We start from the raw sequence: 20,914 nt of genomic DNA, 5'->3' as shown, positions 1-20,914 counted from the left end.
TTTTTGCACATAATTTGACGTTTAAAGACGATCATCACGTCATCGTCACACTGTGGGGTCACGTTTCGGCTGCCGGGCCTCACGCCGCGATGCAGCGGATGCATTTAGTCGCCCTCTCTGTAGATGAACCATAGACTGTTATGGATTGCTATTGACAGGAGCAGACCGGGTGCTGTGGTAATGCCCGTGATTGAACACCTTGTGCAGAGGTCCCGCTGCTCTCTGCCTCATTAGCTCTGGCAGGTCCTCCGTTCAGAGCGCTGCATTGTGGGCCACAGACGGCGTTTAACCGCTAACCGCTGTTTTTCGGCTCGAAGGCTCCCTGAAGAAAATAGTTCTTCAAATTCTGGGTGTTTCCGTGGTTTCAAAGTTCAATCACTTTTTAGGTGTCTGATAGGCGATGTTTTCACTACTCCCCTTTTTTGTGAGTCATTTGACCGAAATCACCGAATAACAAAAAACTTCAACTTAGTGTCTTTAATATCCGATTTTAAAAAATCATTAGTTTTAGGCCACAACCCAAGATGGAATTTCTCTGACTTTTCTCCCAGAGGTCCAGCTGGTTGCTTAGTTACCGTACTGCACATCACAATCGGTAAAAAGGGCCTCAATCCGTGACCAGCCTCTACCCCGATTCTTTGCCTCTGTGCCCATCCGGGCCAGTGTCACCTCCCATCGGGGAGTATTCCTCTCCATTTACCAGGCTCTGTCCGTCCTCTGCTTAAACAACAGCAGCAGCCCTGCCACTCGCGGCCCCCTGCCACTCGCGGCCCATTAAGACACCGCCGGCACTGCCGCGGCCTCACACACACACACACACACACACACACACACGCTGGCCCGACCTCTATAAATAGATGGCGGGAGAGAGGCTGGTTAGCGGGTAAATTATTCCAAAACAGCCAAACCGGGCCGAGACTAAGAACCCCCACGCCACCACTCTGCCGCCCCGCTGAAGCCCCTCTTTTCAGGTGTCACTTTGGGCCGACTCAATTTTACAACTGTAATGGACCTCCCCGGGTCAACTACTTTTTCTCCCTCCTTCCCTCGGTTTTATCTCCCCGCCCCCCCCCCCCCCCCCCCCCCCCCCGCTGCTCCCTTCATTTGTCAGCGGCCCGACAACACCTTTACTCACTTACCTGCAACACTGCAGCACTGGCTGTGTGGCGTGTAGCACTTAATTTTGCTTAATACTGACCAGGGTTCGCACTGCGAAAGGAGGAGAAATGCTGGCGCGCAAACAAAGCTTTGCCACGAAGCACGGATGCCGATGTGCAAGCAAACTCGCCCAGATGTGGCCAGTTGTTGTCTTATGATGTGACAACAGCGCACACACACACACACACATACTTGGGTGCCACCCAAGTAACGTGTTTTAAGGCAGAGGTTTTCTTACTCAAGGTAGGGTATGAGGTAACATGTGGCTCAAATCCCATTTGTAATCATCAGCTTTGTTCTGCCACTGTAAACCGCCCTGACACGCCTTAGCTAAGACCTAAGGTCAAAGGTCTGATAACCTCTTACATTCCTAAACCCCACCATTTACCCATCTTCTCCCCCCCCCCCCTCCGCCCTCCCGCACAATCATTTTCACTTATTCTGCATTCGGGCCATTTTCTCCATATCGCCAATAATGGCGTCTTTTTGACCGCAGTATGATTTGGTCCGAAGCGGCCTGGAGGAAGAAGTCATCTGCTTGTGGTTGTCCACTAACACGCACACGCACACACGCGCACACACACGATACAACGAGAGAGAGAGAGAGAGGTGCAGTGAGGTGGAGAGATAATAGAAGTAAATAGGGGGCAGGCCTGTCACTCAAAGCCACTTAGGATCCTGGAGTCCTGGAGGGATTCCAGCAGCAGTCGACCCCGGTCAATAGCCGCTTCATTGATAAAAGCAGAGAGCAGGAGAGGAAAACACAACACAGGAGAAAGCCAGCTTAGCGCTCACGTATGTGCGAAGCAGTTTGCGTTCACACAGTTGCAGTCCTGCTGTTGAAATGAATTTGTATATCGGGACGTTTGTCCTGAGAGTGGGAGCTGGAGGGGAACCTGAGTGGGTTCGTGCTCCGGGAAGCCCGAATGTGCTTAGCACGTTGCGGGGCAATCTGCCCAATGCTGTTTAATATATGTTGTGTATAAAAGTGTGAGATCTGCCCCGGTGGTAGAGCCTGGAGGGAGGGGGGGGGAGAAAAAGGGTTTTGAAGTCCTCCTCACCTGTAGTGCTGACAGATTAGTATCTCAGGCTTTCAGTCATGTGTTCGGCGAGCAGCTAATGGACGCTCTGCCCCCGCAGACACACTTTCTCTCCTGTACGTCGGAAAATGAAAGCTACAGACAGTCGGAGAGGGAAGGTTTGTCAATATTTATTTCTCTTCCCCGCCTGCACCGAAAATTAGATGTTGTGTTTTTTTTGGGGGGGGGGGATTTGTACATCCGCGTCCTCTACTACGGACTGCATCTCTTCATCTCTACCTGTGCCATCCTTCTCTATCCTTCCTCCCGTCATCGTCCTCCTCGTCTTTCTCCTCCAGCGGTGCATCTTCCCTCCATCCCTGCTCCTTGGCAGCAGAGACAGTGATTGATCTGGCGAGGAGGCTGTCGTGGGCCCTCCTCCTCCTCCAGTGGTTATGAACATGAGGCGGGCTGCTCTTCATAGATTTTTAAATTAGTGTCAGCTTTGCCCCAAAGATGTGTTATTGACTGATGAAATAGAAACTGAGCTCCAAACACTCAGTCCTTCCCCAGAGTTTTCCCCCAGTCTGGTAATTGAAAAAGTGTGAAGGGAGTGTGTTCAAGGGAGTGCGCGGCCGTGTGTGTCTGTTCCGAGGTTTGTGATTTTTTTTTTTGTGTGTGTGTGTGTTTGTGTGCTCGCAACTGTGCGCTCCTTATCGCCGCAGGAGAAAAATGCACAGTGCTCGCGAGCGTCTGGATTCGATTGAAGCATTGCACGGGAGATCTTTATCTTCCACACAGCCGCTCAGACGCGCCAGTTGTGTTTGCACCTTTTAATCCTATAAATACAGTGCGCTTGGTGTAGGCCTAAGAAGGCTACGTTTGTACAAATGTTCCATGTCGGAGCCCCATGAAATCGAGTTGTCTTAATCACTGTGAGCATGCGTAACCTTTTAAAAAAAAAAAAAAAAAAAAGGTTACCTGCTGTCGTCGCTGTGGATCCACCCTGACGAGCTCTGTCCCCGTTGTGGCGTTTCATTTTTTTTTTTAAAGAGGCCTCACCACGATTGTGCTTTTTTTTTTTTTTTTTTGCTCCGCAGGCTCCGACATGGCCATCTTTTGCCTGCTCTGCGGGAAGCGCTTCCAGACGCAGCCGGCGCTGCAGCAGCACATGGAGGTGCACGCCGGCGTCCGCAGCTACATTTGCAGCGAATGCAACCGGACTTTCCCCAGCCACACTGCGCTCAAGCGCCACCTGCGCTCGCACACAGGTGAGTGGGAGCGACCGCCGTTACCGATGGCGCCGCCGGGGGGGGTTCACCCGGGGGGCTGTGAAGGGGGAAGCCCTACCTTGACTAAAACACTAGCACACCGTGGCACTAACAAATGGCAGCACTTAAATTGTACTTATAATGGCACTTTTCTATAACATGTTTTGAAACTGCTTATTTGATGAAAATTGTGCTTTCTTGTTACTTGTTCTTCTGAGTTTGTACCTCTGTGTGGAAATGCACTTATTGTAAGTCGCTTTGGATAAAAGCGTCAGCTAAATGACAATTGGTCCGACCCAATTTACAGCGGCGCCTCGGGTGCTCAGATTTGCAGCGGACTTGCGTCACCGTTGCGTTTCTGCCCTTACAGAATGTCTTCTGTTTCTTTCTAATAGAGCAGAGCAGACTGTTACAGGAATCAGTGCCATTTTAAAGTGCCTCACATTTTTAATCAAACTATTTGAAAAGACAATAGTATCGGAGTGGAGCTTTAATAGAGGAACCCCATCAAAGTCCTTTGGTAAGAATACAGGGCAAATCAGCACCAAAAAAAACCACGTTTTTTTAAGCTTTAAATAATTGGAATACGACCTTGACTTAATGAATAGTTGATGACAGTCTCAATTTTATAACCTGTTATCATCATCATATTGCTTAATAGCAAAGCTGGATTAACATTTGCCCGAGGGTCACTGTGCGGCAGCAGGATTTTGGTGTGATGATTCATTTTAGCTTTGTTTGGGTAAATGGTAATATGCTCCACTAACGCACAATATCAACTGACATGATAAAGAGCTTGCAGCAGGGACCTGTTCATTACTCACAAACTCCCACATTGGCCCTGTTCTCAGAGATGCTTTTTTGTTTGTTTTTGTTGTTGTTTATACAAATATTATGGAGACATTTTCATGGACCTCAGTTTTTTTGTACAATCCTTCGGGCTTTCACATATATTGTTTTCTTTCTCACACCTCCCACCCTGGTGTGTTGGGCTGGTTTTAGTAGTAGTAACAGTAGGAATGCACCTGCAATAATAGGATTGCAATGGACAAACAATAGCTTACAATAAGTAAAAAAACACGTTTTTATTTTGGGGAACGGGAGTGAGTTATGTTATCCCCGCATTCCTCCTCTAGCTCAGCTGAATAAACAACATTAATTCAGGTCAACCCAAAATTAATTCCGCAGCAGTCCGACAGAGCTGATTCACAGTGAGCATTTTTTCGTTGTTGTTGTTGTTGTTTTTTCCTCCGTCCACCCTTAATTCCCTCAGAGCTGGCTCTCTGGCGAGGCGAGGCCAGGGCACTAATACATTGTTGGGAGGGAGCAGAGGTAGCCCTGACGGATGGTGCTATTCAGAGTAAAAAAACTAACCATGACAGAATATGAACACATGGAAATGAATCCCATTTCAGCAGGGAGGGATGGATGCTTTTTTTTTTTCTCTCTCTCTCTCTCTCTCTCTCTCCCGGCCCGCCTGTCTGCGACCTTAAATAACAGTCTCACTGTCACAGCCGATTTAGCTCACCGGCTCACGGATAAATATTTGAAACGAAAGGAGTGAGATGAGAGCAGTCGGCCCTATTTACAAGCCGGGCGAATACGCCATTAGTGTGCGATGGCGGGGGGGAGGGAGGGAGGGAGGGGAGGAGGCGGCGGAGCTGCCTGAGCCGTCTGTACAGTAGCAATGCACCCATCTGCTCCGTCTAGCAGACATCGGAGAGGACAAAAGCGCCGTCTCTGATCCCACCTGCCCACCCGGGCGACGCAAATGCACCCACCCCCCCCCCGCCCCCCCGGTCCCTCTCTCTCTGGAGCTGCAGATGAGACCCTCGCAGCCTCGTCCCACTGTGGGCCGTGCGTTAAATCACAACGAGCCTGCCGCCAAAGCAATCGTTTAAACATGATGTGCAGCCTTTTGTCAAGGGGGATTATGAAGTCGGCCAGAACGGGAGCCAGGAATGGGTCCCGATTTACCCTTTGGTAGCGTGGTGGTGGTCGCATGGTGCTTCTCAACTTTTAGACTTTGGTGTTAATCATCTCATTCATACTCATGCAAAAATAGTGTTTAAAAAAAAACAACTAACGGAGCTAGATGGTGTTTCCACCTCATTCCATCACATGCGTTTTCTACAGAGAATTATTCATCCGATGTCCATTTCCATCCCACAGGTTCATTCGTTGTTTCATTACTTTCAACAACATGCATCCATAACACAAAAGAGGTATCTTTTTAACAAAGGGACAGAATAAAACTGAATTGAGTTGCATAGCATCATTTTATTGGTACATGAGCAAAGGTGAAATAAGTCATTGGTGCCCACAGGTATTTTTCCAAGAAGAAATGGGAAAATGTCGGAAACACCACAACATCTAAATCACAAATTTCACTCAATGGTGATACTACGGCAGCTCATCGATCACGGAGAGCCTTCTAGCTCTCGGGTTATTGGTCGAATTCGCGTGTCAGACGACACGATAGAAAGCAGCAAAAAAAAAAAAAAAAAAAAAAAGCCCCTTCATAGACACGCGTTATGTGTGCTTCATTTTACCTGTCTGCCGGCTTATCTATGGAAAGCAGCCCCGCCGGTGCGGGCTGTGACACTGGATCACCATTTAGGACGACGGAGGGGGGGGAGAAAAAAAGAGAGGATTTAATGGGGGTTTTTTTCACCATCTTAATCACGCCATCTCTCCCTGGATGCCGTTTCTTTTTCCGTCATTTTCCTCCCTCCACCTGCAGGTTTCATCACCTTCTCTTCACGTGCCAGGATATTGCACACTCTCTCCGCTGCATGCTGCCCCTTTATTGGGTTTTTCTATATCTTCACCGCATGCGTGCGCGCGCTACAGTAGAGGTTCAAACACACAATTTTGGGGCTTCTAACAGTGGCAGCCGTGGCAGCTGTGCCATTCCCCTTCCCTAACACCACCCCCTCCCCCCCCACCACACACACACTCCCTTTACAGACCAGGCCTTCATTAATATTCCGTTGTTGTGCACTGTCTGTGTGTAAGTGTCGGTGTGTTTTTTTTGTTGTTTTTTTTCAACTCGGAGCCAATTTGCTCTCTGCTGTGGCGGGGTGTTTTGTGTTCGCAGCTGTATTTGATAGCGCTGTAGCCAGAGAGCGAGAGAAGGGAATGAATTGAATTTAAGGAGAGCCAGTTCTTGTCCCTGGCAGTGATGGAGCCCAGTGATTTACAGCCTCTTACCGTATATAATGAACCCGCCCCGGGTGCACCGTGGGCACAGGCGCCCCCTCGGCAGGCCTTTTGGGTGTCGGGGGAGGGGGGTGGGTGGGGGGATGTGACTATAGAGGCGCAGGTGCACGCAGACGGGTCCTGGGATGCAGGTGGGGAGGCTCGGGGGGCACCCGGGGGTCCACTCACTGCGCTTTGGTTCCACCGAGTCCTCATCGGCGGCCTCTCTGCCATGTGGTCACGCCGTAGGAGGAGAGAGGGTGGGAAGGAAGGAAGGAAGGAAGGAAGGTGGGAGGGGAGGAAGGAAGAACAGGGATGAGAGACGAGGACAGACAGAGGAAGAAAGTACCAGCGACAGATTTTGGATGGACAGAGGACATGTGCCCATTATTATCTAGCCCCCGTGGGAATATCCTGACAAAATGAAATCCTGTCTGCCCCCCCCCCCCCCCCCCCTCCCCCCTCCCTCACAATGTGATTATAGAATTGTGTCTGCTCTATGTGGAGCGCTGCGGCGCATCTTTGCACTTTGGCGTCCCCGAGTGGCTGCGGGGGAGATAACGCGCATGACACCATGCAGCTCTGCAGCCACTCTGCACGTTCGTACGGCCGAGGCGCCGCTATTCCGCGCGAGCTTCTGCGGCATCCTGTGTCGTCGCGGGTAACCGCGCTGTCAATGGCAGGGAGGATTGTGTTGAGGTTCCTTTTGGAGGATGAGCAGCACCAGGGAGTTCGCGGCGTCGGGCGAGCGATAAAGTCAAAAATGGATAAAAGACAAACGGAACATTTTCTTAAAGGTGATTTCAGTAGCCTCCTGGAATGTTTTATAGACACCGGTATATTTTAATTCTACAAAATAAAATTGTATCGAAACGAGAAAAAACAGTCCGCCCTTTCCTACTAATTCCATGTTTTTGATGAGGCATTAAGCGTAAATAGCGCCGGCGTCCTCTGAGCATTAGCATCCCACTCGCCCGCCTGATCGCAGGCCCTAATTAAAGGCAGGTGAATCTGAGCTCAATTATTATTCCAGCGGCGTCGCGCGAGGCCCACCGCGCTCCGTGATGGATTGTGATCTCCGCCGCGGGTTTGAAACGCCAGAAGAAAGAAAAAAAAAGAGCACAATGTCTCACGGGCGGGAGCCGCTGATAACTTCGCGCGGACAAATAAAGACTGTCACTTTTATTGATTTTTAACCCCAGCTCTTCCACCGCTGCCGCCGTACACCCACAGTCCCCTGCTCCATCCCTGTCTCAGGTTTAACCCCCGTGCCCCCCCCCCCCCCCACACACACACACACACACACACACACACAAACACCTCCATCCCCGTCAAAGCATCTCTTTAATGCGAAGGCGTCCAACATCACAAGGCAGAGAAAACGCGTCTTCCACTAAAAGTGCAGCACACCAGCACATTCAATCATCCCTCTTTCATCCCTCCTAAACCTTATAACTGGCATTCGATAAAATATGCACGATGGGAGTGAAATCGCCTTCTCCGCAGCAGGGCAGCGGCCGCAGAGCACGTAACGAGAAATGCAATTTATTCCCGAGCACGTTGCCGCTCGGACAGGCAGATAATGAAAGGCATAGGTCGTTGATGGTGACCTAAACCTGCAGCGGTGGTGTGAAATGCATTACCAAAAATCCACCGGAGAGTGTAACCGGGGGGGGGGAACAGTTCCTCATCAAACAGAACAGCTGGACAGCTGACGACGGCCTCCTGCAGATCATAATATCCCCGATTATTGACATCTGAATATCCACCACGGCGCCATCGGCCCTCGAGGAGAGCGACGAAGAAGCCCGTTGTCATTTTGCTTCCCGGAGGCGCGGCGTACTGTACATCCACAGGCGTCTGATGTGACGCTCGCTAAATGAGGCGTGAAGTATACATTTACCCAGTGTGGAAGCATCAGGCAGAGCCGCCATGGGTAGGAATAGATTGTGTGCTGACAATGACACACATACATTGAGATTTAAGGGTATATGTATATATATATATTATTATTTTTTTAAAGGACATTGATTTGTGAATGATCCCCTCCACCGGCTCCACATTTCTTTAAATACAAAACACTGTGACAACAGTTAAAGTTTCAGAAGTGAAAATAAACTACTGCATTGTTTCCTATACGTGTCCATTTAATCTCCTCTTCACGGCCTGTCAAAACACTCATTTCTTTCTCAAGCGATGCGTCTTGTTTTGTCGGGAAGCTGGCATATCAGAGAGATGCTATCTCCACCTTGTTCATTTAGAGCAAGATGGAGATCCAAATAAAGCAAATGAAACCCCAAACTCTTTCTTCCTCTCGTTAGCCTGCTGAAACATTCAAACAGATAAAGGGCCGTGATTGGCCGCCCGCGTCCAGATGTACTTAAATCCGTGCATTTTGGACAGCCTTCATTAAACAAACCATCTGGAGGAATCAACGTGTTTGTGAGTTCTTGAATCAAAAGCAAGGCGGGTTTATTTGTAAAGCACTTTTTAAGCAATAAGGAAATGTAAAGTGCTTTAGATAAAACAAAAAGCCATAAAGAAAGATATTAAAGAGACGAGCACCAATTGGATTTCAGTCAATACAATAAATCTAATATAAAATGGAATCCTTTGGTGTCACAAATACACGTGAGCCAGGTTATCTCCGTGAATGTATTGTGAGATTAGGACGGACTGTCCAATAACGCGTCTCACGAAGCGCCTCGACAGGCTGTGATTATTCTGCACAAAGCGAACAACAGCGCAGGTGATTTGTAGAGAAGACAACAGATGGGTCACATCGTCTGCCGGTATTAAAGCCCTTAATTGGGCATAAACACCCATTGTTCTGGCGTCGTGTGCGTCAGAAAAGAGAGACTCTAACGTTTTTCACTTTAGGCGTCAAAGGCGAATGTTAATATGTTTTCTGATCCTGAGCATCGCAAAACTCGACTGGTTTTATACATTTAAAACGAAGTTTTGCACGTGTTTTCTGACCTTGTATCCAGGCCGTCAATACCACCCTTCGGTCTGTAATTCCACAAATGCCCCCCCCCCCCTCCGTTCCCTCTGCAAGATCTAGCGTGCAGATGATGTCAGCTTTGCTTCTGCCTCTCCACCTTCCAGCAGGGGACCATCCGTACGAGTGCGAGTTCTGCGGGAGCTGCTTCCGCGACGAGAGCACGTTGAAGGGCCACAAGCGCATCCACACCGGGGAGAAGCCCTACGAATGTAACGGCTGCGGGAAGAAGTTCAGCCTCAAGCACCAGCTGGAGACCCACTACCGCGTGCACACAGGTACTGTGATCCTTCTGTCCAGAGCATCCAATGTCATTATTTACTATATGATGATATTATGTGATGATGTCGGTGGTTTTTATGTGGATACGGCTTTGCTTTGAACGGAACCCCGGTGTTGCACGGAGCGGACCCGACCCATATCTCTGTTGCTGTGATACAGTAGACGAGTGTCTCCCCAAGACGCGCTATTGATCCCGGTATATTTAGAGCCCCATAAAGATGTTGACACGGCGATAAGCCCGCTCGCCCTGGAGAAACGAGTGCACGCCGCGCCGCCCCGACTGAGTGAGGGGACCGCGAGTGCTCGCCAGGACGGCACGCCGCCAAGGCTGCCTCGCCATCGCTTCTTTCCTCCGACACACACACACACACACACACACACACATATCCCATTCAATAAGCCAGCTGTTAAGCCACACTATCAAGGCAGCCTGTCCAATAATTGGCTTCGCCCCGTCCACCCTTTCCCCCTTTTGTGTGGGGGGGGGGGGGGAGGGGGGGGAGCTTTTCCGTTAAGCCGGAGAGCAACAGCAGATAACAAGAGCGAGTGACAAGCTCACAGCCAAAGGCCACGTCGCACAAAAGGGAGCTGCTTGATGAATCATCGACGTCGGCAACGTAAACCTCCCCCAGCCCCCCCTCCTCGGTCCCCCCCCCCCCCCTCCCCTCTTCTTTTCACACATCCGAAATGCCAATGGCGGATCAATACCTGGGCCTCATTTGCAATTCATTATTAGCTAGTTATGTGAGGCGAAGTTGTTTACAGTCTACTTATCAATATCAACGCGGTGTGTGTGTGTGTGTGTGTGTGTGTGTACACACGATATTTACAGTCGTTGGCCTGAAAGAGGCAGTAACCCCACACACACACGCACAAAGGTCAAGGTTAACCGGGACGAGCGGCGGCGTGCGTGAGGCCACCCGTTTTGGGGTGACAGCGAGCTGCGGGCCAGATCACATCCGACAGCTCGCTCCAAATGCCACTGGTAAAAGGTCGGCATTTACATGTCTAATTTGCGTCTGGCGGCGCGAGCGCCCGGCGGATTATTCCCCGCCATCGCTCAAATCATTAGCCCGTTTGGGATGGCTGCTGAAATGAAATGCGCCTCTTGAATATAAGCAGCCCCCAGAGCGAGAGAGCAGCCCCACACTTTGATTTATGACACTTTACGGGTTTCCCCCCCCCCCCCCCCCCCACTGTGGAAGGAGCTGTGCTTTGTGTAATGCAGCAGCTCGGTTAAATGTGATTTATAAAAGAAATTGAAGACATTCGAACATCTAATTCTCATCTTTTGTTCGTACCACAAAGTCTGCGTCAATATTCTCCCCATTAAAGCTCAGCTGTTTTATTGTTACTAAGTTACTATTCTCATCTGTGTGCACGTACGTGTGTGTGTGTGTGTGTGTGTGTGTGTCTGTGTGTGTGTGTGTGTGTGTGCGTCTCTTTGTCCAACCACAGCTAGTCTCACAGGCTGTTGCATCATGCCGAAAATTTTTTTGGTGCTCATTCGTTTTGTGGACGCTTCTGTCACTTTTGTTTTCCCAAAATCCAGATCAAATTAATGCAGGGGGGGAGGGGGGGGGGGTTCCATTGTAGCTCTGGCAGTTTGAGGGGGGTAGCAGCAGGGGGGCGGGACTTGGTAAAGGGTCAATTAGTCAGATGTGGGCACATGCTGACATTGTTACAATGAAGTCAGAAAGGCCGGGAGAAAATGTCGCCTGCGTTCCCATATCATCACTGCTGAGTGATGCTGTTTCATGAAGAGAGGCAGGAAAGGAAAGCACTCCAATTAAATAGCGATTGCATGTTTTCTTCTCTGCGCGGTCTTGGAAGCAGCGGCGGGGGCCACATTTTTCACATTATATTTAATAGCAGGACGTCCTGTTTTTTCCTCTTTTCGTCCGTCCCGCGGCGGACGATGTAAACAAACAAAGCCTCGCAAAGGTTCCCGAAATCTCAATACATGAGTGTATTTTTAAAAAGAATTGTACCGCTCCAACCTCGGCGAGTAATTAACCAATTAATGGGGGCAGTTAGAACTGACCTTTTGGTAGTTTTTTTGGCTCTTGGATTGTGTGTTGTCACACAAACTTACTACGTGCACACACATTTTGCCATTTAAGGATATTCTATTTTTCTTCCACGGTGGGTCTCCTTCACGTGGTTTTGTTCAGCGTCGCCCAAACGGCAGTAAAAGCATCAGTCGCCGAGTTAATTGCTACAATCTGCGAAAGGAAGTCTGACGGTTGGGACAGTTCGACCGGCTTAGAACAAACAGGTTTTCACGTTTCAATGAGTACGCTAAAGCGGTGCTTTTAATCTTAAAAAGAAAAAGAGAGTTTGGATAATCTGTTAAACTAAAGAATAAGAGCCAAGTTACAGTCATTATAGCGTAAATTGATGATATGTATACCATTATGTTACATTTCTGGGCCTATTGCATTTGTCGTCTCTGAACTGTCATCTCCCCCCCCCCCGCACCCCCCTTTCAGGTGAGAAGCCATTTGAGTGCAAGCTTTGCCACCAGCGATCCAGGGACTACTCGGCCATGATCAAGCACCTGCGCACCCACAACGGCGCCTCGCCCTACCAATGCACCATCTGCCTGGATTACTGCCCCAGCCTGTCCGCCATGCAGAAGCACATGAAGGGCCACAAGCCCGAAGACGTGCCCCCGGACTGGCGCATAGAGAAGACCTACCTGTACCTCTGCTACGTCTGAGGCCCGGGAGAGTGAACGGAGAGCGAGGGAGGGAGGGAGGGAGGGAGGAAGGAGGGGGGGGGGGCGGGGTCGAGAGGTAAGGGGGGAATGTAAACGGAGCCGATAGGAGGCTGCAGTGGAGGGTTGGCGATTTAGGAATGAAACCCGAAAGCAAGAGGGTTTGTTTTCTGTTGATTTATTTTATTTTTTATTTTTTTTTACTTTACATGCAAACGCGGCGCCGGGCCGGCGGGCAGGCGGGGGCGGGGGTCAAAGGGTGGTGATAGTGGGACAAAAAGTGCTACGAAGAGGAAGACTTGGATGCGGAGAGAGTTTTTCCAACATAGTTCGGATTCACCGGGTCATTCACTACATCATGCAACCGCGTCACTGATTCAGGTCATTTCACGCAGAGCGGCTGCCCGGGAAGGGACTTTTTCGGAGGCTGCCGCGAGTGAGAAAACGGATTCTCAAGGGCTATCTGAACACGCACAAGCTTGCCGTCACTCCATTTTGGGGGGATTTTTTTTTTTTTTTTTTTTTTAAGTTGCTGTTCTATTCGGAACTGTTTTTGTTCGCATTCGCCCTGCTTGAGTCATTGTTAGTTTGGATCACATGAACAACGCGAGCCCAGACGAGCGTCATACTTTCCAAATGTTGAGGAACCGCTGGCTTTCAGAAGCCTTAAATCCTGACTCCACCAACCGGCATCTCTGAGGAGACGCGTTTTCCAACGGCGTTGCCTCTCCAAACAAACTGAAATTGAATTGAATAAACGTTACGCTGGCAAGTTTGAATAAACTGCTCTGGGCGATCATACTCGTCATGCTTTCCACCCCCCCCCCACCTCCCCACATCCGATGGGAGGTTTATCTGCTCTGCAACCTCCAGTCACTTCTACCTACACACGTAGACAGAAATCTGCCAGTGTGAGGTGTTCATACATCAGATCCTTCTCATCCCGGTGAGGTAGCCCCTGAGAATCGGCACCGCGGCCCGTGGGGGCGAATGCGGCAGATGAGACGTGCGAAACCGAGCACCTGTTTCCGTTGTCTGGTGCTGCCCCTGGACGTGCGTCTCGGTCGGATGAGGGCCGGGGCCAGGAGGTCGCCACAGGAGGGGGGGCGGAGGGGAGGGGTTCGACACTGGTGGTTCTCTCGTATCTTGTATTTCTTTTCTTTTTTTCTTCATTTTAGCTCCGCATCGCAGTTTATCATGGCTTGATTGCACAGGTAAAACAAATCACGACAACAGTCTCTGTTTGACGTCTGCAAGTTATATAAATCTATATATTTTCCATTAAATCATAACCGGCTGTTACAGTACGCCACATTAAACCCAGCATATCCACCTTACTCAGCAGTAGATAACGGGGACGGCTTGTATTCACGTCCATTTACGTCATTATCTCACACTAATGAGCAACTACACAAACTGACACGTAAACAAACAGTAACACTCTGTGACGCCGCAACAGATCTCTCCGTCCGCCACAGGGACGGAAGACAAAATGGGGGGGGGGGGTGGGAGAAAAAAAGGCTGCTTTCCGTTGGGAGTCCCGTGACTTCGACGGCTCGTTGTGAATGTTGAGGAAGGGCTGGGAAGGCCTTCGCTGCACCCCTTTGTGTGTGTGTGCGTGTGTGTGTGTGTGACTGTTATATATGGCATCAAAACGTGAATGACTGTGACACACAGAGCAGGTTGATGCTGCCTTTCAATGCAAGTCAGAAACCTGTAATTCCCATCTCAGAGGTCGTTTATTTACCCTCCTCGCCTTCCGCTGGTTCAAAAAAAAAAATCCCCCCCCCCCCCCCCAAGCTGACATCAGCTCGCAGCCGTAAGTGCTATTTCCCCCTTTAAAAGTGAACGTGTGGGATTGTCAGACGACCGGAGGGCTGGAACGGATCTGATAATCAAGGCCCGTCAGGTCTCGTGATCTTCAAATGGAAAAACGTCACGCATGAGGCGGGATTACACAGTTTAGTTTTTCTACGCCCCTCCGTAGTAGCGCATCAGCTGAAGTCACGACCTAAAGTTGTTTTTTTTGTTGTATGGTTACAGCCCCGATGCGTAGTTTTAAAGCGGTGCGTTGGTGAGAAGGAGGTGGGAGTTTCTGACGTCTCTGAAAGGCAAACCTTGGGCCCGAATGGCTTCTAACGCGCATCACTGCATGGCACAGCGTTACCGGGGCGATCACCTATCCAAAATAGCCAGTGGACAAAAGGGGGAGGGGTGGGGGGGGGGGGGGGGGGGGAAATCACTGATAGGACCAGACACACTGCCCAGCAGCAGCTTAGGAAGGGGGGGGGTTGTGGAGGGGGGGGGGGCGACCAGTGAGAAGACAGAGTAAATCAGCTCTTTCTCTGTGTTTGTTTTCCCTGCGCTCCGTCTGTCTCTCGTCTCCTGTTGTTGTTGTTGTCGTTGTTGTCGATGCTGATGTTGTTGTTGACGATGATGATGATGTCGTCGTTGTTGCTGTTATTGCTGTTGTGTTTACTATTGACCTTGAGTTTGATCTTGACACATCGTACTTGAATTACTTTGTTTTGTGACCTCATGTTGCTTGTGTGTGTTAATTTTCCCTTTTTTGTTTCATTGAGTGTACATCGGTAAAAGATGCATCGCACGACGTGATGAAGCAATGTGTACGCAGAAAGATTAAGTGCCACGGTGAAGAGATTTCTTTTGTCGTTTTTTTTTCTCATGTTGTGTATTTCTTTGTGCATTATTTGTTACCAAACTTGGTATTATTAACCCTGCTTGTTAAAGAGCCGGAAGGTTTGGTCGTTTTCTTATAAAAGCTACCTCTAAGTTGTCTTCATTTTTTGGCAATAGCACATTTTTTTGTGTTTTGCATTATTTCATCATTGCTACTTCATCTCATGCTTCTTTGTTTTATTTTTTCAAAAGTTGATTTATGATTGTCCGTGTTTTTAAGCAAAATGTATATAAAGGCTTAAGAGATAACGAAAGTAGGGGTTGATAGGATTTGGAAAAGTAATTCAAATGGATGTTTATTCTCCTCTTATAGTCTCCCCTTGCACCTCCAACCACGGAAGAGCAGAGAAAGAAAAAAAAAGCAATTTTGAAGCCTTAAGTGATGAGTAACAGGGATGCGGCAGATAAGAGGAAGTACCATTTCTGTTGAGAGGGTTTAAAAACAAGAATTAAAACTTGAAAATATGTGAATAGAAGTGTAGTTTTGTAATGTGAAAAAGAAAAAAGAAAAAGAAAAAAGAAGGTTCATCAGAAAACGCTGCAGCGCCCAGGACGGGTCGTATTTGCAGTGATGCAGAGTGCGTTGGACAATAGGAACTGCAAGTGGTAATCAAAAGAGAAAAACCAGAAGGTTAAAAATAGAGATTGCCTCGGCTGACAAGCTCCCTTCGAGAAATGAGCGTATTCCTGAACAAGAGCCAACAAAGGCAATTTGATATGAAAAATTGTGATATTTTTGTATTCAGTGTCGGTCCTTTTTTCCATTTGTGGAGGGTTACAGCAGGGCACAAATCTTTGTATTTCTTTTTTTTTTACCTCTTGTTTTTTTTTCTCTCTCTCTCTCTCTGGGTGTGAATCATTTTGGCCTTGCTCCTCTTTGATATTGTTGGACAAAAAAAAAAAAACATGTGTGTGAACATATTGTAATATTAAGTGTTGCTTTCTGGATGTCAATTGCATTGTAGGTGAAGGACTAAATCTAACCGCCACACATTTTACAAGTTTATCTGTATGTGACAAAGTAAGAAAAAAGAGCAAAAAAAAAGAAAAAAAAAAGATTATAAAATACACAGGGGCAGCAGGGGGAGAGGGGGGGGGGGCGGTTGGGTGGAGGGGGCGCTGCCTAACCAACCAATTAGTACTTATCATTTACAACTTTTCAATCAAACTTGACTGTCAAAATGTCTTTTTGTTTTTGTATTTGAAAAAAAAAGAAGAAGAAGAAGGGATGGCACGTCCTGTGGTGTCCTGCCATTCTATTCTCAAACACTGTGAGCTGAGGGGCTTTTTCCCTCCCCCCCCCACCCCCCCTCGTACGATATATCCACCCACTAAAGTCTGAACCACCACAATGCAAGACCTGATCAGTCACATTAGTCCCGTCATCGTCCTCTGAATGTTTTCTACTCTCTCGTGCGGGTGAAAGAGTGCGTAAAGAGTGTGTAACTACGTGTGTGCGTGCGTGCGTGTGTGTGTGTGTATTAGTGGGAAAATGCACTAATCAGATCAGATACAAAATAAAATGATACTCTATGCCACTTTTTTTCTCTATGTTGGAAAAAATATACAGTATATAAATATATACATTGGCATCGATATAGTTCTTCCCTCAGTGTTCCTCCGATGTTTCTGTACTATCTTTGTGCCTAAAAATGGAATTTGTTCAGCAAAAATATCCATCTCTATCTGCTTAGGTTCCGTATTTTCAGAATAAAATAAAAGTGGTGTCTCCAGCACCCTAGGGATGTCATGACGCTCTAAAAAAAATGACCTGATTTTATTTTTACATTTTTTTTATTCCGAACAGAGCAGGGCCTCCTTTTCAAGGACTGCAATAAACCCTCAAACGTCATGGAAGTCACGACTTTCGATTCTGCATTCTATTTGTTTCCTGTGGCCAAAGTCATTTATCCACCGACACGCAGCAAACATCTGGGATATTTACCAGGAAGCCAGTGGCGAGAACTGTGTGCACTAAACCTGCTCCTCTGCAAGCACACAAAGCCCCCCCCCTCCCCCCCCCCCCCCCCCCCTTTTTTTTTTTTTTTTGTCAGCAACAGGTTTGCTGATGAGAACTGTGTACTTCTCTTGAAAGCATTAAAGTAAAAGAAAGAAAAACCTCCATTTGGGGAGGTTGGCAGTTGGTTATTACCCTTCGGCTTTGCTTCAGTTTTTTTTTTTTTTTTTTAGAGTACTCGTTTTTTTTCAGGGTTTTTTTCGTGTTTTTCTCTACAAAACGCATTGAGGAGGGGATGTGAAAATGTGTCGGAGAGGAATCATGGCATCCCTGGAGCTGGCACTCTTGTGTTTATCGGTGTGGTGTTTCTAGAACAAAGCAGCCATTTCATGCCGTGTTGCGACGCATGTGCCATCGAGGTCTAGACTAAAAACTGTTTTGAGTAACAAAGCACCAAGACATTGTATTTTTTTATAATAGCACTGAGGACCAATTGCCCTGTCGGACCCAAGCATAACGAAGCTTTTTATGTAACAAAGCTTTTCTCTCTCTCTCTCTCTCGTCTTTCCCCCGGCTTGTCTGTGCTACTTTTCTCCTCCGTTGTCGTGACAGCACAAGTGCCAGTCAAGTTGCTCTGTATTAAGAAAATAGTGTTTTTATTATGATTTTGAATTGTTATAGTTTTTGTCTACCTCAGCACCTAATCTTAGCCTAATCTTAGAAGGTGCCCAATTATTATTTTTTATTTTCTTTGATTTGTTCTCTTATTGTTGTCAGTTGTATACTTTTGTTAGCTTTGCAAGCTCTGCAAAGGGTCCTTTGTCTTTTCCAGCGACTACGTGCTATTTTTTCCCGTGGCAGTACGTTTCCTGTTGAGCTGTGCCACCAATCTATAGCCACCGTCTGTTGATATAGAGGTTGTTCTTTTTTGTTTTGTTTTTCCATGTAGAATCAGACACCTCTCTTTGTAACATGTCAGTGTTCTCTGATGGAGTGTGAAAAAAAAATAAAAAGGAAAATAAAAGATTTAATGCTGCAGGTTCTCTTCTCCATGTTGTCACTTCGATGTTGTGCCTTTTTAATAGTGAAAATATAAAAAATGTTACATCCCGTAATGGAAATCTGTTTGTATTTTTATTTATGAGTCTCATAATAAAAATCAAGCCATGATGTTCCTTTGTATATAAAATTAAAATGGACTTCATGAGGTCTTTCTTGGCTCTCTTTCTGCCTCGCAATTTGTTTCTCCTGAATTCTTTTAAAGAACAGAAGAGGAAATTAAGATCTAACACAAAATAATCGCTTTGTAGCCGAGAGTCTTTGATCTCTGCTCTCTAATGTTGTCCAGCACGTTTGCCAAGACTTCATTCAGATGGATTACATTATCTTAAGTTATTTTAATTCCAGTGAGCCCAAAACGCAGCAACGACGTCGTTTTTCTTCTCTTCATTTTTACAGTGATTGCATTGCATTGTTGCATTAAGTGCAGACTGCCCGATGCCCCTATTACCAATGCTCATCCAGTGAAAGTAGCCAGTGAAACAAGCTCCAAAAGAGGCCTAAAAGGAGCAAGGAGTTGGCTCCGTGGACCCCCCCCCCTCCCAAAAACATCGGTATGAACGTGGCTTATTGGACTGAACGCAAGCGGTGAGTATGGATATCGACATTACAGCTTTATAATAGTATAGGGGACAACAATCACAGTGGGGGGTTTGGAATGGATCTGACTGCAGTGATACACTACTTTTTAGGCCCAATGTCCAGGGAATCGTCATCAAAGTACAGTGTGTACGGTACAGAAATCACAATTGACTAGACATTTAAATTTGTTCGAATAAATGTTATGTTCAAACTAAACAGGACCAAGTATTTCCAAGTATTCTTTAGCGTTGTCACATACAGCACCACACATTTAAAATAAATGTGCATCGAAGCCCATGAATAATTGATTGCATAATAAAGTTCATAAATGCTTTTTGCATTCAACTTGCAATTGTCAGAACCACAGTGACTAGACACCGGTGGGCTGTGAGACGTCTCTCAACACGTTTCCTTCAAAACAACCAGCGATGTATGAAGGCAATCGGCTCAAGGTCATTGTACAAGACATTCTAAACCCCCCCCCCCCTCCCCTCCCAAAGCTGTCTGCCTGTTTAATCTAGTGTATATTCTGCTTGTTGAGTCGGGGGGGGGGGGGGGCTTCATGCCCGGATGGGGGCAAACTCGTCAACTGATGAATGAAATGCTGGTAACTACCGCAGCGCCTTTTCCTCTGCTCCGGCCCTCGTGCCACAGAGGTCACGTCTTCTGTCGCTGGAGATGCATGTCGTCCGTGTGTGTGTGTGTGTGTGCGTGCGTGCGTGCGTGCGTGTGTGTGCGCGTGAGAGAGGAAGAAGCTCTCTTGTCACACGCCAGCACCGTTGCCGTTATGGAGGAAGCGAGTCGAGACACAAAGCTGTTCAGCCAAATCGAGCTGAACGAGGTCTTGGATGAGTCTTTTTTTTGTGTGTGTGTGTGTGTGTGTGTTGCTGGCGGCTTCGTGTTCACCTCCCTTGTTGTGATTTCCCTTGGCTTTTGTCAGTTGATCCCATATGACCTTAAATACCTCTCCTCCATATAATATCCAAACAGAACAATGTACACACGGGGTATTGAACAGTGCGTGGTGCAGTGGGAGGTCACTTAGCAGATGGGGGTGGTGCAACAGCTTGTGAAAGAAGACATTTAACACCTCATGCGATATTGTTCCTTCTCAATGCGAGAGGCATGAGGTCGCGCTCCAATCCAACCAGTACACAAAGAAGATTAATAAACTATTAAAAGAGTGCGAGGCTATTTGCCGAGAACAGTCCCAGGGGATAATTCATAAGGATTATAGTGAACAGGGCAGTTTCCTCCAGGCTCCCCAGATGACGGACCCTACAAACACTGACATCAAAAGTGTCCCAATAATACCACTGTATTTGCTCATTTCCTCTCTTTTGGCACACAGGGTCATATCTTGACTTCAGTGTATTTGAAACTAATGAGGCAGCTCTCCACTTTATGCATTAGCTCCCAAGTCTTTGGAACCAATAACACATGGCAGCTCTGTGGTTATTTGTTTATACATCTATATAAACTTTTCAAAGAAAAACAGGAAATGAGAGGACAAAAAAGTCATTGTGAATGGTTTTGTTGGAGTTGTTGCTTTAGTGTGACTTCTCTGATCTTGTTTAGGGGTTTTAGGAAAAAGGAAAGGAAGGAAAGGGGGATGAATGGTCCATCAGGGCGGTAATATGAACAGAGGAGGGCCTTTGTGTTGCAGCATGAGGCTTCAGCATTGATCTTTGACCCACATATCTAAAGGTTCGATTGTTTATGTACCAGGAGTGTCTTTTTTTTTGATGTTCTGAATGCGCAATATTCTTAAAACCATGCATTATTAAACATATTTATCTATTGTATTGATACAAAGGTCTAGTCTGGGTGGTAAATACACACAGATGGATGCATGCTGTTGTCACAAGAAGCAGCATTAGGTTCCGCTATAGTTTAGGTTTGCATATATTTTGAAACATCTGTGGTCCCTCTGTTGATATTACTGCAAACTTGTTATTACAAAGA

General features: G+C 47.4%; 1 protein-coding gene across 1 annotated transcript in view; it reads left to right on the top strand.

Annotated features, from left to right (window-relative positions):
* zbtb16a (zinc finger and BTB domain containing 16a) overlaps positions 1 to 12,675 on the top strand; it is a 100,393-nt gene extending 87,718 nt beyond the window's left edge. The window contains 3 exon segments of the mRNA XM_037467671.2: positions 3,278 to 3,448; positions 9,758 to 9,928; positions 12,425 to 12,675. Coding sequence (XP_037323568.2) covers positions 3,278 to 3,448; positions 9,758 to 9,928; positions 12,425 to 12,654 — 572 coding nt within the window. The 3' untranslated portion in view covers positions 12,655 to 12,675.
* The last annotated feature ends 8,239 nt before the right edge of the window (positions 12,676 to 20,914 follow it).

Source organism: Pungitius pungitius, chromosome 16 (assembly GCF_949316345.1).
Source record: "Pungitius pungitius chromosome 16, fPunPun2.1, whole genome shotgun sequence".
Classification (NCBI taxonomy): domain Eukaryota; kingdom Metazoa; phylum Chordata; class Actinopteri; order Perciformes; family Gasterosteidae; genus Pungitius; species Pungitius pungitius.
This window is presented reverse-complemented; position numbering and strand designations above follow the sequence as displayed.